Below are 22,307 nucleotides of genomic sequence, written 5' to 3' on the forward strand. Positions count from 1 at the left end.
GACTCCTGTATGGCTTGGAAGTCCTCACTCTTACAAATAGAGCTCAAATGGAACTACTGGAAAAGTTTCACAAAGAAACTCTCAGATCAATTCAATCATTCTCTAAAAGAACGGCTATTCCTGCCATTCAACTACTATTGGATGTCCTACCGGTAGTAGAAATCCACAGAAAGAAACTGACACTCTTACATGCAATTCTGTCTTGTGACAACTCTAAATTAAAGGAATTCTTAAAAGACAAATATCAGTTAATTCCAAAAATCCTAAAAGCTTCTTTCACCAATCAATTTTAGTGCTACAACAATACAACCTGCCAAACATCCTTAACTCCAGTATAAAACTGCCTTCAAAAGTTGTATCGAAAAAAATCCCGAGATCCACAAACAAAAAATACTGGACCTATAAACTACAAGAAATGGCAAAGTCAAAATCTTCATTGAGTTTCCTTAACACAACCATCTAAAAGATAGGCGTTCTCCACCCAGTCTGGGAATTTGCATCACAGAGCTTATTAGATGTACGGAAAAGCATGATCAAAGCTTGTATGCTCACTGGTACATACTTGGTACAAACCAACAAATACAAATTCAGCCAATACAAGATAAATGCAACATGCCTGCTGTGTCATAGGGAGGACGAAGATTTAACGCACGTCTTAACATTCTGTCCAGCTTTAAGGGAAACTTGTATGAAGTATTTCCTTCCTCTCAAAGTTCTGGTCACAAATATCATAGGTTGCAAAGGATGGGAACAACTTTTTAACATCAACCAAAACATTGTAGCACTTTTGCTTGATTTTTCAGTTTTCTACAATCTGCAAAACCTCAGTAAAACCCAGGAGATGAATATCAAGTCACTGACTAGAGACTTCTGTTACAAAATACATATCTGTGGCTTACAGCTTCTAAAGAATTTAGAAAATCAAGTGAAATTCAAATGGAAGTATGTGAATTCAAGGAATGAATATTATAGACAATAAACTTTAAGTGACTTTTGTACTTAATCAAGTATCTATTTTTTACTTATGTTGGATAAGATGATTTTTAGATTTTATATCTCCAAACATGTACATTTTTTAATCCTCTGTGAATATTTTTCCATCCCCAATTGATTGGTATTTTTATCTCTTAACCTTTCCACCATATGTACAGAGCACGCCTACTGGTCCTTTTTTCACTATTTTATCTTATCGAGTAATTTTACCTTTGTCTTTTTTTTTCTTTAAAGAAAAGATATTTTCTCTAATTTCATCTTTTTTAATGCAATGAAAAGTATGTGACTTGCAATATCTAAAATGATAGCTGTAAGTTTGTATTGGTTTGAATAAGGGGTTGTAACAGTGGTTTCCAAACGAATATTGAACAGAGAATGAGTTTTTGAAAGGGGTAATGAATAAAATTCCAGTGAATGTGATGAATACCTAGAGGCTAATGTATAAATGGCAGCAAGTCATTAATAGAGATATCATGCAGAGTAGTTAATGTATAATGAAAATGACCATGACTGTGTCTAGGTCGAGGAGTAGAGTTGGAAAATATTCATCAAATTCACTGAGCGTCAGGAAGGACTAGGTAGAATACCTATAAGATAACATGAGCAACGCGACGGGTGCCACATAGAGCAATTCCTGTTTACCTTTATGGAGCACCCGAGATCACCCCTAGTTTTTTGTGGGGTTTGTGTTACTTTTTCTATAGTTTTCCATGTTAGTCATATGTCATATGCACTATTGTTTGTCTTTCATTTTTAGCCATGGCGTTGTCAGTTTATTTTCGATTTAGGAGTTTGACTGACCCTCTGATAACTTTCGTCCCTCTTCTATACCATCCTTTAAGTTTCAAATGACAATAAAACTTATACAGTATTTTTATTTCTATTTTAATATTCTGTATAAATGAGGATTAAAAAATGCAATATACAGTCACGATTTCTTATTGATCCATTTTACAATGTAACTGACACAAATTATCTCCCCTACCATGTGATTGATACACAATCTTTTTTCATGCCAATGAGAGTAAGATGAAAACTTGAAAATATCAGTTTTTGTTTCATTTACGGTTTCATAATCAAGGTTTACATGAAATTTATGGTAATAAATGTAACATGAAGAACAAAACTCTGACAAAAGAAAAGAGTGTCTTAAAATGAACAATCATGTATTATCTAAAATGAATAATGGTATTAAACTCTTACATTTCAGAAAAGAAATGGTATCACCTGCCAGGTAGCTTCTCATTTTCTCATTTTAGAGATCTGTAGAGAATAGCCACAATCAAATTTGTAATGATATGGCATCAACAGCACTAGGTTTTCTGGAATGTATTAAATTACTAAGAAGAAAACCGCCTGTCTAGGTTTCAAACTTTTCTTCATAGATTCAAAGTAAAAAATTTTAAAGGCTAAATTCAGTTTGATTTTTTATGATTAACTATAATGAATGTTCATGTTTTTCTTTGCTGCAAAATAATTTGACCAAATTTTGCAGTGATGTAGTTTAAAATATTATTTACAAAAAGTTGAAAGTGGGTGACTCCATAAGGTTTTCTAAATCTATCAAATTGAATTAATAAAACAAGTCATGCTCTACAAACATATTTGATAAAATAATGGTTAAATGGAAATTGTCCCTTAATTATAAAGACATTTTGAATACATATAACCTTGTTAAATTAATATAACACATGATAATTTCTTTCAAAACAGAAAAATTTGCCTTTTCCTTCCACTTACTTGTGAGATATGATTTATGTATGAATCCTATAAGACAACATTTACATTGTCATGAAATACAACAAAGTCTCTGATTAAAAACATCAAATAAAACATCAAAGGTTTTGTCATTCTTATAACATCTCCTTATAATTTGACTGTAAAACAATAGCTGAAAGGATACATCATTCTTTTAGTCTTTCTGCCTGAATATGCCTGAATAAATCACATTAATATAAATCATACCTTTAAGACTTCAAGTTCTTTAATTATCTGTTTTAAAATTAGGGTTTTCTTGTGTTTCAATGAGACAATCCTGCATGGTTTTTTTTCTCATTTTTTAATTCTAAGGCCATAAAATATTCAAAGTACTAAAACCCATTAATATGGTGACAATAATATATCACTACAAAAATTGAATGAAATTGATTTAAAAATAATTGCTGATGTACTTTGATAAATGATAGTTGATATTCTTTGTCAATTACTTATAATAATTCAGATGATTATTGGTCACTTCATCCTATAATATCCTTTTTAAAAATATTACATTCCAAATCAAATGATGATTGAACCTACATGACAAAAAAATAAAATGGTTAAAATTTAGATTCCACAATTTTTTCCTAGTATCTATTATAACAAGTAACAAACATGAACATTTTTCTGGAGTCACGATTCTACGTCAACAACATTATAAAATTCAGTGTTTAATGTTTAAACAGTTCATGCATCTGCCTCAATTTCACCATTGCCATGGTATGACATGCTCCTCGACCTTGACCTAGATTTTCTAACATCTTCAGCTGGTCTGGAGACTGACCTTGACCTTGATCTTGACCGTGACCTAGATCTGTACTCCTTTTTTGGTGATTCTAACTTTATCTTTTCTACGGATCTCTTCTCTCTCTCGGAGTCTTTTCTGCTTCTGCTACGCTTGGGTGATTTTGATCTTGAACGGTTTCTCTTTACAGGTGACCTTGACCTGAAATTAAAATTAAGATATGATATGAAAGTACAGTGAAACAACAAAGTTCAAATGTAAAAAAATAGAATTATACAGAGCAGACAAATGATAATTATATTGAAATAATTATTAATGAAATGAACAAAATCAAATAAGAGGAAAACAGCAGACAGAAACTCCACAGAACATCAAAACAAATAATGAAACTAGAGGTCAATTAAAATCTTCAGCGATGGAAAGGGTGTTTCATACATCAAGTTCTAAATCTTCAAAGTCCGTACAAGTTGTAAATGTAGGTTAATATGTTCTACTTGTCAACTTATCAAACTTTTAACTCTAATGAAAAGACTTAAATTTGTTTAGTTTACAAAATCCATCATCTTTGATTGCATAGAACATTCTTAAACTAGATGGCCTACTTTCTACTTTAGAATCTTCTCTGGTTCAGGACAATGTATTCAACTAGAATTAATCTATTCCTTTTTCAACAGATTCAAATGAAAACACTTACCGCTAATACAACTCATCTTTTCTACGCTGACAATTCAAGCTTTATGATTTTTTTTCAAAACTTGTACAGAAAGAACAAATGTACATTCAAATACTAATCAATACATTCTAAAATTGAAAATATAAATGGGGAATATGTCAAAGAGACGACCAAAGAGCAGACAACTGTCGTCTGTTTTACATCTTTCTTGAAAGGAAACTGACATAAAGGGATAAGAAAGTATGGTATAAATAAATCTTATGTATTAAACTGTTCAATTAATTATGAGTTATTATGGTGTTAGTGATGTGGTACTGATTGAAGACTTGGAATAGAGAAGTAAGGTTTTATCATTCAGAACATGTCTTAAACCCAAAAACACTTACACATCTTACAACTAATGCTTGTGTAATGTTAAATATTTCATGCATAACAAGTTAACATTAATTCACATGTGCACCTGAATAGTTTGACCATATTGACCAGGATCAGATATTTTCCTTCGTAAGTCACCTTTGAATCCCTCATACAAGTCACTTTAAATACTTTCCACCACCTTTCAGTATAGCATGCTGATTAATCTACTCCTGTTATATTTCAATAATGGTTAGCAATTTTGTCTTATAATATTTATAACTACTAGAACACACCCGTGATATCACGCGTCCGTGACTGAATTAAAGTATACAACTATGCGCAAGCCTTATTTTAGTATTAGTATTGTCATCTGATAAAGTCATGTCGATTATAAGATACACAGTTTTTCTCTGCTTTCAAGTCTTTCTGTTTGAACCCGTTGAACTGGAACTTATCAGTTATTGGTAATATTAATTATTTTGAAAACAAAAGGTCCTGGAATGGAGTATTTTTTAATCAACAGCATTGTCCTATTTAAGTTATAAATAAAGTTGAATTCTTTGCTTTGCTGTTTTACGTCATGCCCACTAACAAATTGAAAACTGTACCTATACGCCTTATTTTTAGTCCAGATTTTTAGTATTCGTATTGTTATCTTAGAAAGTCTTACTGATTAAAATACTACAATAGGTAACAATTTGACAATTTAGTAGTGTCAACCCTGTGGTTATGACCCGTGTATATAGCATATTAATCCTGAATACAACGTTTGGTGGTGCGCCTGTCAGATGCGGAACGTACAGATAAGGTAATAGGTATCAGGTGAATATACTATTGGTATCGGTAGCGGACTCGACCCGGAACTTCTTAATTATTGGCAATATTAATTACGTGGAAAACAAAAGGGCCTGGAGTGGTGTAATTTTTAATCTACACCTTTGTACTATATTAGTTATATATAAAGTTGAATTCTGTGATTCATCGTTTTTACGTGATGACGGCTGACAAATTGGACCTCGTAATTTTAGTATTATAGATATACTAATCATAAATATTTTACTTGGACAGGAACAATTTGAACAGAAAAAAGATACACAACTGCAGTGACAATAATATTTGACATTTTCAAGAGTCAAAATTCAAACTCTTAAATTCTTATGACAAAACTCCATATAGGTTGCATTTCTGTAAATATTGACAATATATTTTCCCATAGGAACTCCCTTTACGGCTAAAACTGTACCACTTTTACTATGAAGTTTTGAAAAAAATCTTATCCGAGAATTAAAAGTTCATATGCACTAGTACTACAATTTTTTTCAAAGGTCAAAATATAGGGCTGTGCAGCATATTTTCAACGTTTATATGCCCTGAACTTTTCAGAGTTTAAACTAACACTAATTTTCTTAACTAACCCTACCTCGAATGAAGGGTTACCACAGATTTCAATGTAAACAATATGCACATGTTTATCTACTGGTATCATTCCCAAGTTATGTCTCTATGAGATGGGACACAGAGAGCATAACTGGGAACAAGTATGTAAACAAAATTAATTTTCTTGAATATTCTAAATCTCCCCAAAAGAGGCGTGGTTTGAGAAACAGCTGTATTTACAAAGTGCAACTTATAAGAGCTACTTTACAAACTATAAACTGTGGCAGTAGTGGTTGAAGTGCACTTCTGTTTTAAAGAGTTAGCTCCCTTTTTGATTAATGTTCCTCTCAGAAAGCATAATTATTTTTGCTGAACATCTGATTTCTAAACCATTAGTATAAATTGATTATCAAATTTTGTTTGCTACAAATGTATTATTCAAAAATAATTTACAAATATCGTAATTCCTTCCTGGACTATCGTTTATCTAAATTGCAATGTGAGAAAGTGATGGGAGACAACTGTCAAAGACACATATTAAAAAGGGAGTTAACTCTGATTAATGAGTGGAAATTAGAAGGGGATAGTGAAGTTGTTAGATCCATTGACTGCTATCATATACATACCTGGGACTTCTGCTTTTGCGTCTGTTTGAACGTGACCTTGACCTGAACAAATGACAACAGACATTTTTATGATTTCAAAGAGCATATGAGAGGATGCTGATTAACATGATTAACGATCTTTCCTATCAAATCACAGTAAGTAACTTTGGTTCATTTATACTTTACTTGATGATCTAAAAATATTCTAGAACAGAATAAATCATATAAATCTCTGTCTACCATATGAAATTCTGAAATCTAAATCCTGGTAAGGTTCTCTTTAAATTCTGAACAAGCTAGCCTACCGGTACTCATAACACTTCATCACCACATCTTTGCCAAAATATCTCCATTGTCATAGTTGACAACTGCATTTAATTAATTGTTTCTGATGTTGACCTCAAAATACCTATAGCATGATAAAATACTAATTTACCAACCTGCGATTCTTGGATCTCTTCGGTGATCGAGATTTGGATCTGGATTTAGAGCGTGAGTAACTTCTGCGTTTTCTTGCTGTGAAATTATTATCTCCCCTGTCCCTGAAAATAAACAATAAAAACATTCATGTAACATGTCAGATTTAGCAGGCCAATGTATAAACATGAATTATTTTCCTATAACAGTGAGTAAAGCAAAGGATAACTACATTTTAATATATATCTAAATCATAAATGCAAATTTTATAAACTTTCTCAGTAAACCCACAATTGCCACAAACAAATCAAAAACTCTTATTCAGATTATTTGAGGGGGGGTGTACAAGAAAAAGGTTTCAGAATTTAGTGCTCTAAAAATATATGAAACAATTGTTTACCGATTAAAAAGGATATAAATAAAAAGAATTATAGGCCCAGACAAAAGGTATTCTCAAATTTTCAAAAAATTTGCAAAAATATTGTAAAAATCTGGAAAAATATGTTTTATTCTGCATGTGGTTAACTTCTTAAAAGTCCAATACTGGAGGTAGAGGTAATTTAGTTCTATCAAACAGCTTTGTCAACACTTAATTTTAACTAAGCATAGGCACTTAATATTATGAATATTAATAGTTAAATAATTTTGAGTTCTCTGCTTTAATTCTGTTCAGTTTGTATATATCTGTTTTAAATACTACATTTAAGAAAAAAAATCCATGTTTATACTTAATAATAATGAGGCCTTTCTTAAAACACTAATCCATTTGCTGCTGTATAAACTACCAAATTGTTATGAGAATCATTATTCATCATTATAGGTTGGCAGTTGCCTGGTTCACACTATTAGGACAAAAGTTGATACTTAACTCCAAAATAAGTCAATTTTTCAGCAAACAAATGTATTTTTTATCAAGTTTGACATTTTTCCCTACACCATGTTTATACAGTCAAGCTCCATGCAAAAGACTGAGAATGGTTTGTTTACATATGATTTTTTTTTAAAATAAACTGTAAAATCAAGGAGTCTTAGAAAGACACTTAAGACATAGTAGGCCCTTATATCTTTTCTCTATTTATATTTATCAGTATTTCTTTCATTTCAAATGGAAAGGGTCTAATGTGCCCAGACTCCAATTTCTTGTATCCTTATTTATGTTCAATCAATGTCACTCATACAATTTAAAGTCAATTTGCAGTAGATTTGGTGTTTTGACTTAAGGTGGTACCCAACACTTTCACTAAAATTAATTTGGCTCGTTTAATTTTCATAAAATTTTGTCTAAGTAAATACTTTGACACTTTAACAAAAATATAAAAAAATTAAAAATTTTGAACCAACTGTTTTGTCAGAAAATTACACTGGTTATATAGCTATTTGACAACCACCAATTTTGATTATTGAGAAGCTTAATATTCCTTTTACAACACTACGTAATTAAAACATTTAGCTGACTTTACAGAGTTATCTCCCTGTAGTGTTAGGTACCACCTTAAGGAAATATGAGAGCCATTATCTGTCAAATGTTTTTGGTTCCTATCCTTTCTTTCAATCCATAATAAAAACAATTTCAAATGAATAGCAGGGCTTTCAAAGTTTCTCCTATTTCTTATTGAAGATTGAATATTATCATGATTATTGACATATTCCTTGATTTTACATTTTATTTTTGAATGATTGATGATTGAAATGAGACAAGAGAAATAATAAAAGTAAAATGCACCATTTACATAACATGTCAATTATCTAATGCGACTGCATTGTATACAGTCACACTAAATCATATATTATTATATACTTATAAAACACACAATCATAAAATACTTTTGTTATCCATACTCTTAACTTGTAGGTGTATTTCTGATTATTTTGGAAGATATAGCTACCAGGAGGACGAAGCTAAATGGTTAATATGGCAACAGAGGTTCACACAGGGACAAATACTTGATATTATCTCTTATTACTCCAAATTTCATCTTCAAAATTTGCACTTTATAACTTTAAGGATGCATAGATTGCCAAAAGACTTTTACAACACATAAAAAGACTTTTTTAATTTGAACGTTGTCCCTGTTTGCGAACCTCAAAGTCATACTTGGAAGGAGATTGGATAACAATTCTTATCTGCAACTAAAATTGATTTTATAGTGCTTCAGTTAAAATGGAATTTGGTAGAAATGAGTGAGTCACTGTGAAACACTGCTGCTGATCTTTGATGGAAGACCATCTCCAATGCGAAGGATTACCATTCCATGACCTCTGCTAACAACGACCATACCATGATCAGTGAACATACCATGTAAAGATGTTCAAAGCTGATCTATCACTATTCCATGACACCACTGCTGATCAAAAAACATACCATGTGCACTGCTAATGAATTACCATACCATGACCTCTGTTGGTGAAAGACCATACCATGTTCACTGCTGATATTATGATATATTTCACAGCAACTCACTCAAAATCTCCATTATTATTTTTTCATTATTGATTTACTTATTTGTATATTTTATATTTTTTAATTTTGTTCACACATTTTGTCTCTACTTACCTGTTACCTGCTATAAATAAACACAAACGCAACCAATATGACACAAATCAATGACACATTCTCTCTCATCACATCACTTACAACCATTACAATGGTTATCCCAACCAATCAAAAGGCTCCTTCACACAGAGGAACCAATCATAAACCATGTCATTTCAAATTCAAATTTTGACCAATCATCACCAATACCATTATCACATGACCACTCTTTGATCTGACACATTTTACCAGTACCACATTCCTGACAAAAATATTTAAAAAGTCAGTCAAATTTATTCAAATTGGCTGTTTGCCAATTAATTTTCTTCAAAATAACATTCCATGATTGTTGGTTAGGTTGTGGAGGATGTTAGTAATTTCTGCAGGGAACAATTTGATCCAAATATATATAATGTATGATGTCTGGTATATATAATTTAACACTATACAAATAATTGATCAAATTCAAATTTATACCATATTATTAAGAAATGTAGTTTTCTGATTGACACAATTTTTCAAAAAGAAAATATAAAATGTGTTTGCTGTATAGCTACCTTACTTTAAGATCAAAACAAAGTTATTGTATACTTACCCACTAATACATGTACGTGGAATTAATAGCAGTATACAACAAACAACTAATAAATAAATTTTAAGTGTGGCCTTAATGATGGCAATAGTGTGGCCTTAATGATGACAATAGTGTGGCCTTAATGATGACAATAGTGTGGCCTTAATAATGGCAATAACTGGTCTTTAAGCATATCAACCTAAAGTTTAAATTTATTGTACTTTGAAAACTGGGATATCGTAAAAAAAAATCACTTGAGAATGGCTTCTGAAACAAGAACCAACAAATATTAAGTATCTGCTACATAAACTTTATACAAACCTTCTAAAAGACACAGTAAATGTAAAATAATTACGCTATATTAAAATCTAAAATTCACAAATCATCTTTTTGATAGGTATAAAATAAACAGTGGTATATTAATAAAGCAGCAACTCTTAGAGAAAAGTTCAACATATGATCCAGAAATGAACTTGACTTTTACATTATTTGACTGTATTTTAAACCAAGAGATTAATGTTAGGTCAAACAAACCAAAAATACCTTAAATTCACTATAGCCCATAATGTCATCCTTAATCCACAAGACTAGACAAAACATATCTTATTTGTCATTGTTTCAAAAGGGGAATAGACAGTTTATAACTAAAATAATTGTACTTAATTGTTAAATGTCTACAGAAAGAGGGTCCAAAAGATTAGTTCTCTGAACTGTAGAAAGTAAAATTATAGTAAATTGTAAAATATACTGATTATTTTAAGAAATAACCTTTTCATTAAATTTCCTTCCCACAAAAATTGATGAAAAGAACATCTTTAATGAATATTGTGCTTTTATAGATTTTGTTTGTTTTTATAACCATATTTAGTATTCTGTAAGGATAAATTTTGTATATAAAGCAGAATCTAGCAGCTATCTGTTACCCATGCAAAAAATACAATATCACTGGTAGAAATATCAGAGTTTTAGATTATATTTAATTCATTTGCTACATAAAAACCAGAGGTCCTTCCATTCATCGTAACATGCATGATTTACTCTTTAAATCAAAGATAATAATTTGGTGGTACAGTATAATGTAGAATTTTGAAACCATGCAGTATAAAAGTTCATTATCATGTATGTAATATATATTGAAAACAAGCTTTCTTAAAAACAAATGTCAGCAGCTTGTATCTACAAGGTTTTTATGCAAATTATACATTTTACAAGTTTAAAGATTTGCATTATATTTTGAATACTGTTAATTCAGAAATTATTGCGTTTATTTATTATTGGGATTTTGTCATTTTAGACTAAAATACGATTCTTAATTTTGCGATATTGAGAAAAATCCTGTTTAAATCATATAAAATATTTGGAAGTGCAATTAAGTTAATATTAATATTGCGATTATAACCTTGTCTCATTTTTTGCAATAAAAACATAGCAATATCTGAATTTACAATAGGTATGGATTGGTGTTTCAAAATATAAGTGGATAAGTTAATCACAACAGTATTGTTAAATGTTGGATAAAATCTGTTTATTATTTGTCATTATACTATAATCAGTGGCAGATCTAGAAATTTTCATAAGTTGGGGCCCACTGATTCTAAGAGGGGGCCTGTTCCGGTCATGCTTCAGTGATTCCCTATATAAGCAACCAAATTTTTCCCAGAAAAAGGGGGGGGGGCATAAACTACCTCTGATAATCAGTTGTTCCCATACCTCTTTAGAAGAATTCAGGAGTTTAATCAGTGCATCATTTTGGTACCATTTCAACCATTAAACTTTAATTAACGCAAGAAAAGGCAAGCACAACTGGGAATGCTCATGAGCAAAAAGTTTGAAATGTACAAATATCTTGGAACTGACTTACTGTAACTAAAAGGGAAATGCCAAAGTTGTGTAAGGTGTACTTGGTTGTAAAAATAATGAAATGAGGTTAAAGATTTTCCAATATATTAAAGCTCTGACAGTCCACAAGTAGAGGTATTTTTTCCTTGGTTTTTTTTTAAAGTAGAAAATATTATACTTGATGTGTGCAAACTTACTTCTTAACCAAAACCCAACAAGAATGTGAAGAAATAAAGGTGTGGACAGTTTATAACCTATGAACTTAAAGGAAAGCTGTTATGTGTGGGCTATAAGTTTAATAGTAAGGATGCTATATGTATAAATCCCCATAAAATGAGAAATTTGCTACTAAAATGTTGGACAGCAATCAGATTATTGATATAGATGCTTTGAAGGATATGTCTTACTATATGTGTCAACTCAAAAGCAAGTCTCATTGAATATATTGGCTAGCGATACATGTACAATGTAGGTTATAACATGTCTGTAGTGATACATGTACAATGTAGGTTATAAAATGTCTGTTAATAACATATGACTTTTTTCATTTACTGTGTCACTTCTACTGGAAGATAATGGCTAATAAAGCTGCAGTAATGAATCATGTTTTAAAGCAGTGCTAACATAAGGGGGAGGGGAAATACTACTGCACTTTTGGTAATTAAAGGAATTTTTTTTCCAGAATTGTTCTACAGAACAACTTGAGAAGCTAGCTACATACATAGAAAACATCACAATTGACCTGGTAGGTTTTATATATTTAGATAAAGAAAACAACATAAACAATAAAGAAAAAGTTGCAAAAGAATTGGTGAAGTTCAAGAAGGAACATAAAAGCAGTATGTGACTTAAAGACTTATTTAATCTTTATTGTTTGAGTATTATCTACAAAAGTAGGAGACAAAATAGTTAAAAGTGGCTTCAATCAATATTTTATCTTTGGATTAATCAGCAGATTGTGAAGATTGCAAAATTTCTCATGTATTTATAATAGCAAATGTTCAGGATTTTGTTCAGTTTGTTTCAATGAACAGAGCTTAAATTGTTGTATTTGTATGTAATAATATAGGGTTATTGCATGAATATTGGGGAATATTGTCCCGAGTAGAATTTTATATTGCACGAGCTTGCGATATAGCAATATAATATTTGAAAGTAAAAATTGGTTTAAACTAATATTTAAACGTTGATGACGTCATGAATTTTGAAGATTTATTGCACGCTAACTTTTGGTTACGTTCTGTGGGAAATATTATATTGCTATACAATAATATATAATTATCATGTTACTGTTATCATTCATTCCACAAATAGAGGCATGAAAGAAAATATGACGCCATTTGGATTAAGTAGAAAAATACACTAACTCCTGAAACTGAAATATGCAGAATGACTAGTTCTACTATTAAAATCTGAAATCAAACAAATGTCCTTACCACTGCTGACTGGACCAAATCTTAATACTTTTTACTTCTAAACTTATCTATTATCAATAAATATAATATACATTATTCACATGACAAGGTCAAATTGACCTTCTATGAAGGTCATCTACGTGTACACACCTGCTTCTATTCCTACGTCTTTGTCTCCATATTTCTACACAGTCTCGTGAGAAGTGTCCCTTCTCCCCACAGGTATAACAGCGTAGGTTTGGATCAAACCCTCGTCTTCTCCTTCCCCTAGTCCTGGGTCTGGCAAACGATACCCGAATTCTTCCACCACTCAAAACTCTGTAATCAATCAAAAATATAACCTCAACACTTCTATACATAGAATGCAATAAAACATGTAACACATAGCTATACATCATACACATTCAGTCTGAGTTCAGTCTCTGGATCATAACCTGCAATAGCAATAGGGAGGTCTGCATTTGTGTTTAATATTTTATATTTTGATACAATCATACTATTATTTGAATGTATTTATAGATTATCGTTGATCATCTCAACGACATGACCAATGATAATCTGTTTATTGCTATTTTACCTATGACGACATTGCTAATTTCCTGACAACGGGCGATAATTTTCATATCATTCGACTCCACTGAGAAGGAAAATTATCAGTCAGCAAGATCAAAGGAAAATTTCATAAAATAGCCATAATGAGATTATCAAGGACTATATGTATGTGTTGATTCCATTAAATAAGTGTTATTGGATTACTGTTTTACATAAACACATTTTTTTTAATTATTTATTTTCAGTAAATTAAATGTTTTATTGGACATGTTGTATCAGTCTATACAACATTGATGAATTTCTGAAAACAAAAACTTAATATTCTCAATTCTTTAAAACGAAGATAAAAGAAATGCACACAAAGTTGCTGTCTTACATGTCTAAAAATAAATACATTTTAATTTTGTACCCATTAAAAAAAACTATCACTTAACATATAGAAATAAATAACTATCCTATACTTACACCATTATAGATGAATTGATACCAATGGATGATCACAGATGTTACATTAGTTTATTAAACAGAATTACTTTGTAGGTTTGTCTTATTTGTACCTTGTAATGATTTCCAATAATTTACATTGAAATCTTGAACTCAATCTAAATATAATAATAAACTGTAACAGTGTGCTTAGTAGTACTGGTGATACTCATTAATTGTTAACTAGGGGATTGTACAGTAAATCATGTGATTATCTCACTTCTTAACCTTTCATTTATACCATGAACAGCTTTCTCTCACATTATTTTCCTGTACAACTTTCTGTATGATTACCTCCCCTTATTACCTTCCATTTATGTTCTCACTCAACAATTACAGATTTATCAATATTCCGCTTTAAGGAAGTTTTGGGATTTTTGTCAGATTTTCAGAATCCTCTGGTTTTACCCATTTGAATGCTTAAAAATATTTTGCCCATTGACCCCCAGTTTTCTTTTTACAAATCTTTTAGACGTATAATGAATGATAAGCCATCTGTAAAAGTTTATTCCTTTTTAATAGCTTTTGAAAACTTAAAGTCATATGAAACGAGTGACTGGTGAAAAGTATCTAATTCTTGAACCAATGCATGTATATATCATAAACTTAGGCCAGGATTTTTTAATTTGTTGGTTTACGGATCCGCCGACCTGATTTTGCCTATTTCCAGAATAAAAATAAAATTGACTTTTCATGCTTTTTCATTCCCGCCGACCCTAACAAATGCATTATCCCTGAAAAATAAATAAATTATCCTTTTTTTATAAAATGAAATGCATTAATCACTAACAGAATTGATAACACTTTCTGTTGTGAAAAAAATGCAACTTCCAGTTTACGTTCTAAAAATAGATAAATCAATTATTAATGACCTTGACATGTCGTTTGGACAAATACTTTTGTGGAACGAAACCCGTGTTTAAAACCAATTACACAATAAGTTTGTTTCTCTTATTTGTCAACAGTCCGTAAGATGCATCTTCTCATAGAAATAGACTTGTCCAAATGTGGACAGGTGGAAGTTCAGGACATCAAGTTAAAGTACTGAATATTAACAGATCATTTAAAATTTTCTTGTTTCATAGATAATAAAAAATTTTCGTCCATTTGGATAAAAACGGGAATGCGTGACAACTGATTAACCCGATATTCTCGTTTTTTCCAGTGGACGAGTCTATTACGTTTTTGACGCGTGTGTTGAAAATTATTTTCTTACCACGCTTTTACATTTATTTCTTTATCAGTTTTCGTTCTTGAAGATCATTGTTCACCAAGTTTTCTGGAATTGATTAAGAGCTATGTGAATTTGTCTTCCTTTATGAAATTTAATTACGTCTTTGTCCGTGCACCCTCTTTTTTACGGGAAATTATTAGGCAATGTCATGCAATTTTTATTACAACTGAGCAATAATATTTCATTAAACTAAAATTTAAGAAATGATGACAAAATAGGATAACAAACATATTATTAGAAAGGTGAAATATATATTTATTTTGCATATCAGTTTTCTGTCTTGAAAGGTATTTTTTTTATTTTTTTCCCAACCTACCGACCCGACTTTTTCATGGAGAAAATCCGTAAACCAACAAATTAAAAAACCGTGGCCTTAGTCTTCTGTGCACGATTTAATAATTACACAAACATATTGTATAATCCTCAATGTTTTTCTCTCTGTCTGTTGTTATGTGAAAACATGGTGGGTAATTACTTGTTGTGTTTTGACGCCATAGTTTACCAATTGTCACCTTATAGTAAACAATCAACAAAAAAGCATGGATATTAATATAAGTGTATAAAATATATAATCAGACAATAGTTTTTTTTAATGACAGACCCATGAGTACTGTGATCACCTGATTTTTACAAGAAGGGTCACACTAAGGTCACTTGCATATATGGAAAATGTGTCAGTGAATTGCTTCCTGGAAGCAAGCAATTAAAAAGAGTAAACTTTTTCTAAATGAGGACAAATTAAAGAATTTTCACCCCTTTTACCTACCATCCTTGTCCTTGAAAGCTATCTATGTATTCCCTTTATATGTGATTATCTCCCCTTCTTACCTTCCATCCATGTCCTTGAAAGCTCTATGTATTCCCTTTATATGTGATTATCTCCCCTTCTTACCTTCCATCCATGTCCTTGAAAGCTATCTATGTATTCCCTTTATATGTGATTATCTCCCCTTCTTACCTTCCATCCATGTCCTTGAAAGCTATCTATGTATTCCCTTTATATGTGATTATCTCCCCTTCTTACCTTCCATCCATGTCCTTGAAAGCTATCTATGTATTCCCTTTATATGTGATTATCTCCCCTTCTTACCTTCCATCCATGTCCTTGAAAGCTATCTATGTATTCCCTTTATATGTGATTATCTCCCCTTCTTACCTTCCATCCATGTCCTTGAAAGCTATCTATGTATTCCCTTTATATGTGATTATCTCCCCTTCTTACCTTCCATCCATGTCCTGGACAGCTCTTTCTGCATCTTCCCTGTACTTGTAAACAATAAAAGCAAAACATGGTGGATTTCTGGCAACCCAAACTTCAAGTATTGGTCCAAATTTTTCAAATGCTCTGTCTAACTCTGATTTGGATGGATCCATTCCTAGATCAGCCACATGTATTCTGTATCCCTCCTCCGGGGAGTAACTTCTGCTGTGACTTCTACTACGGCTCTGTTGTCTCCCCCTGTTGCGTCCCCTGCTGAAACTTCTGCTCCGACTCCTTGATCTGGATCGTGGCATTTTTGCAACTTCTTTTTTTTGACTCTTCTCTGTTTCTTTGGTCCTCTTTTTATCTTTACTTTCTCTACGTGTTTTATCCTTAGTTGAAGATCTGCAATGCAAAATATTTATATGAATACCATCTTATATATAGTTACTAAAAAAAGTCATTAAATTGAGGGATCTTATTAACAGTACAAAAATAATAGAACAAACTAAGAGAAATCATCTAGGTACTAAAATCTTTGACAAACGAGACAATTTCAATTTTGAAGCTACGTATATATTTTCTCACATTAGCAGCAATTAATAGACCAACCTCACCCAAATATGGAGTATACTTTTCTGAACTCGTATGACACGCAAGAGTTTGCAGATGCTACTAGAGTCAGACTTTTAAAAATGTCATTGGAATGATCAATCTGAGCCAAACATTTAATAACAAGCCTTATATTATGTATGTCCTGTCCTTTTTCTTTGTTCATTGGAAGAACGTTTAACCAAAACCTAATTATATATATAAATAACAAGTGAAAGCGCGAACTACTGCTCAATGATGATACCCCGTCCAAATATTACTGTAAACAGGAAGTTGTTGAGTGATGAATCTGAAAAAACATCACATATAGCTTACTTATATAAACCCTGAAACTAAATTTCAGAAATTCGTGTAGTGTATGTAGTTCCTTAGAAAAATGTGACGAAAATTTTCAACTTGGCTATCATGTGTAAAATGATACAAGTGTTTTCGGTAAACAGGAAGTTGATAAGTGATGAATCTGAAATGCATCAAACCATATAACAGACTTATTAAAACAAAATTTTCTGAAATCCTTGTAATATACATGTAGTTCCTGAGAAAGATGCAGTATATATTCATTGGACTGACTGACAGATGGATGAACAGACTGACAGACAGAGAGAGGTGAAACAGTATGCCCCACTATTTAAAAGCGTTTAAAGCAGGTGTCTACATCACAAATAATACAAGATAAATCATGTAGTCTTGAGCTCACAAAATTTTAACTCCACGTGCACTGTCCCCCTAACATTTGAGATGTTGGACTTAAACACCTGCCGTACACGTCATTAATCCTACCAAATCTTTTGTATTGAATAATTGAAAAAGATATAAACAAGCAAACGGCACTTTTAACCCTTTTGTCATGTAAATTGATAAAAAAAGTTAACCTTTCAAGAGACATTTCAAGGGGGAGGTAAACAACATTCTATTTTTTTTTGTGTTTTTAGTTTTCTTTCATACTATAAAGAAACATATATTTCTCAATGACATTAGATATCAATTATAAAATGTCATTTGTTCAACAATTTGTACTCATGTTTCAAAACCATTTCTTTATACATTAATGATTTTGTTCAACTCCTTAAAATAAAAGACACACTTGTTTGGCAAGACCTAGTATATGATCCCATATGGCATAATAGCTTTATCCAAAAATAGCAATTTCAAAAATGTGTTTACCATGATAAAGTGAAGAACTTATATTTATATAATATCCCCTTTTCCCCCTTTCATAAAATGATAATTCTAAAATGAAATTATAATAAAGACTACAATTACCTGGAAGACATGTTTGGAATTACTTCCTTGAACTGTAGAAGTTGTCTTTATAAAATTTAAATTCCTTTGTGTATTGTATATATATACTGACAAACACATTAATCACTCTGAAGAACAAGTTACCTGACGTTCAATCATTGTAACATGTCCGTACTAACATGGTGAAAACTATCATGCATGATGCCAACTTGTAAACTTTCAATGCAAAAAAATGTTAAAAGTATTTGATTCAGTTTTTATTCAAATTTTACATGTCATAAAAGTACAAGGTAAATAAAGGTAAAAGTCGCCCTTGACTTAAATTTTGATAAAGTTTTAGCTTTTTAAAAAGCTGACATTAACTAATTTGACTTGCATGTTCTTGGAAGTATTCTATCAAACATTAATTTTTTATAATCAAGTTATAAACTAGATATAGACAATGCCCTCTCTGCTTTGTCACATGCATGAGTATAGTTACACATGCTTGTGATTTGACAAACAGTGAAGCTGAAGTATAACAAATGTATAACTTTATATTGTTGTGTTGCCTGCAAGACACAAATAATGCCCTCGCTTGACTATGTTTACCATAAAAAATTATAAATTAAACACAATGACTTGGTATGATGATCTATCTTTTATTTTTATTCTGTATGTCTCTTTTGCAGGACTGCAAAAAGGTTCCAACTTTCCAGTTTAAGTAGTCACCAAGTTTAACTTCCCTATACTAATTAATCTCATTTCAATCTCCTCCTTCAAAATAAAAATGTAAGTATTTTAGGTCTCTACATTTTAATATTTTAACCTGTCTATTTGCAGCAACTTGAATGAAAATGCCTTCTAAACCATTGAAAACTGAGTCATAGGTACTAACTTGCAAAGTTGCATGAATCCTAAGTGCAAAATCTTAAATCAAGTATTAATGCTGTCTATTGCCTATTCATTGACACAATTATTACGTCAGGTACACACTTTGGACTTATAACCTTAATGAGGTTACTCAAGGAAATTTGCTTTGTAGCTGCACTTTATAATGCATACCTGCCAACTTTTGAAAGTGCCCATGGGTTTTTTAGTGTGCAACAACAATTTCAAAGGCAGGGCCGTAACTAGCCCCTTTTAATACTGAGGCAAAATATATTTGACGAGCGTAGCGAGGCGAAAAAATTTTGGCGAGGGGTCGGGCCGCTTAAGGCCCCCAGAAGCTCTGAGAAATATAACGCAAAATCTTGCATTCTGAGCGTTTCCCGGATTCTTTCTTACACATGTTACATAGAAGCGCAAATCATTTTAAGCTATTTTTTCGACAATATTCTGGTCTCAAAGCAAAAACATAGATTCATTGTTATTTAAGACTTTAAAGATTTAGGGAAATTCAAAACATTAAAAGACCGATATGTAGGATAAAGCAAAAATCATAATTCTCATAATCATTAATACCGGATCTGTCTGTCTGTTCTTGTCTTGAATTGTGCTGACTTGAGATTTTTTATGACTAGATTTAAATATAGTGACAGTCATTAGTGCAGTAATATACGTTAAATACTAGTACTGCAGTCAAGTCGACACTAGGGACCATATTGACCTTGTTTTACGGTATTTATGATTCTTTCATTATTGAAGACCCTCCAGCAACTATCAAGATGAAGAACAGGAATAAAAACTTTGACCATTGATCATTTGTATTTTTTTCTATACATTGACATTGTGTGCGATTAGCTCCCGTGCACGTGTACTTCATATTCCTTTATTTTCTGTTAAAGGGTCTGAACACGACTTAATGCAAATTTAACCCTTGAATGTAAAAGGTCATATGGCAATACATTGATGTTTTTTTCAACAAATGATTTGATACCGGGAAATTGGTGGTCTTACTTTAATTTAAACCATGTCAGCTATCTAGTTTTATCCACAGGCGCTTGGGTATATTTTTTTTAATTTTTTTGTTGATTAAGATATTCAATTTTTCTATATTTATAGAATGAAATTCAAAACAGTGTGGCTGTGGCCATTGATTGACACATAAATTCATCCATTGACTGGGACAATTTAGGTGAACGTTTGTATGTAACGACCACTGCTCACTATGTACTTTTTAAAGACACTTAAACTATGGGGTCACCAAAGGTTCTCAACACCTTAATAAAGTAATTCGAAAAATTAATCAGAAATAACACGATGTTTTGATTTATATCAATTATATAAATCAAAACATAAAGGTTATTCCTGATTAATTTTTCGAATTATTTTATAATTAAAGGCGTTAAGAAACCTTTGGTGACCCCACAGTTTAAATGTCTATCGTAGGTACGTCGTGAACAGTGGTCGTTACAGACAAACGTTCACGTAAATTGTCCCAGTCAATGGATGAATTTAATGTGTCAATCAATGGCCACAGCCACACTGTTTTGAATTTCATTCTAATACATATCTATCACTTCTGTGCATATCTCACCTACAGAAAATACCTAATTTTGCAATCCATACTAAGAAAAATTGGGTATGGTTTTATATACAAGAAAGGCAGTTTCGTATTCTTTGATATCAAGTTCAATTCTCCATGCAGAAACGACCACTTTTTTCTGTGTCCAGTAGCATCGTATATTCTTAAAATATTTCTCGCATAATGCCTGGACATCGGTGGACATGCAATATTACACAGTGTGACACGTTTACAAATGAAAATCAACACTTAGACTAGTCATTAAGTAGGACAATAAATGAACAAAAGACAAACCCGGGACACAGAAGTACAAACAATAGCATGAATAGACCATCAACTCTGAAAACCAAAAGTAAAATATAAACATGGATTACGAAAAATATGCAGGGGCGACATCAAAGAGTGAAGAGAACTTGCTTCTTGCAAGACATTTTCAGTGAAAACAATTTGATATGAAGACAATCTTTTGTTTTAGTTTTTTTTTTTTTTTTTAAATTTAAAACATGAGGCATTTGCCTCATTTGCCTCAATGTAGTTACGGGCCCGAAAGGTTAAATTCTTTGCGACGTATTTTGCGTGTGCTGTTTTGTGGTCTATAAAAAGTGTTCTATTTGTATGATGAGCTTACAAGCCTTTTTCTTAAGTTTATTTGCATGATTGTAGTTAGTATATCAGTAGAAAAGATGAACATGTAGCTATAAGACCAGGATTTATTTTCATGTGTAAGGATATTAAATGATTGTTGGCTTTTCCAATATAAAGTTATGCACAAAGAAGGACCTTTATCAAGTTGGGAACAACACCTAGGGGTAACCCCTCAATGTAAGGATATTAAAACCCACTTTTTTACAAATTAGCACATATTCATACTATCTGAAGAAATTTTCACAAAGAACTACAAATGTATACATCTTATGATCTATCTGGTATTATATATGGTCAACACATGTACAATAATTTTGAAATGTTCATAGACTTATATTTTCTTTATTATTCAAAATAATTGGACCCCTCATTTAGAAAAGTTTTTCCAAATATAATAATAATGAATTTTCCCATTTTTAAGTTACACCAGATGCTCCACAGGGCGCAGCTTTAAAAATACAGCCGAGGTTGAACACTGAACGGTTGGGGCAAGTATGGACACAACATTCAAGCTGGATTCAGCATTAAATTTTGATTGTGATTAAATAGTTGAGACAGCATAGGTTTCTGACACAGAATGAATGTGGTCTAATGAACTTAAAATAT

The 22,307-nt window shown here is 31.5% G+C and overlaps 1 protein-coding gene across 4 annotated transcripts in view; it reads right to left on the reverse strand.

Moving 5' to 3' along the window:
- Window positions 1-1,854: 1,854 nt before the first annotated feature.
- Window positions 1,855-22,307, reverse strand: part of LOC139529710 (serine/arginine-rich splicing factor 7-like) — a 28,098-nt gene continuing 7,645 nt past the window's right edge. Inside the window, exons 1-6 of one of the 4 annotated variants that reach the window (XM_071325564.1) lie at window positions 18,632-18,873; window positions 16,778-17,161; window positions 13,437-13,604; window positions 6,949-7,050; window positions 6,530-6,571; window positions 1,855-3,697 (exon numbers count right to left, since the gene is read on the reverse strand). In XM_071325564.1, coding sequence (XP_071181665.1) covers window positions 3,439-3,697; window positions 6,530-6,571; window positions 6,949-7,050; window positions 13,437-13,604; window positions 16,778-17,161; window positions 18,632-18,642 — 966 coding nt within the window. In that variant the 5' untranslated portion in view covers window positions 18,643-18,873 and the 3' untranslated portion in view covers window positions 1,855-3,438. Of the gene's footprint in view, window positions 3,698-6,529; window positions 6,572-6,948; window positions 7,051-13,436; window positions 13,605-16,777; window positions 17,162-18,631; window positions 18,874-22,307 lie in introns of those variants that run through there. The other 3 variants (XM_071325566.1, XM_071325565.1, XM_071325567.1) reach the window with 3 other exon arrangements.

Source organism: Mytilus edulis, chromosome 7 (genome assembly GCF_963676685.1).
Source record: "Mytilus edulis chromosome 7, xbMytEdul2.2, whole genome shotgun sequence".
NCBI classification, from domain to species: domain Eukaryota; kingdom Metazoa; phylum Mollusca; class Bivalvia; order Mytilida; family Mytilidae; genus Mytilus; species Mytilus edulis.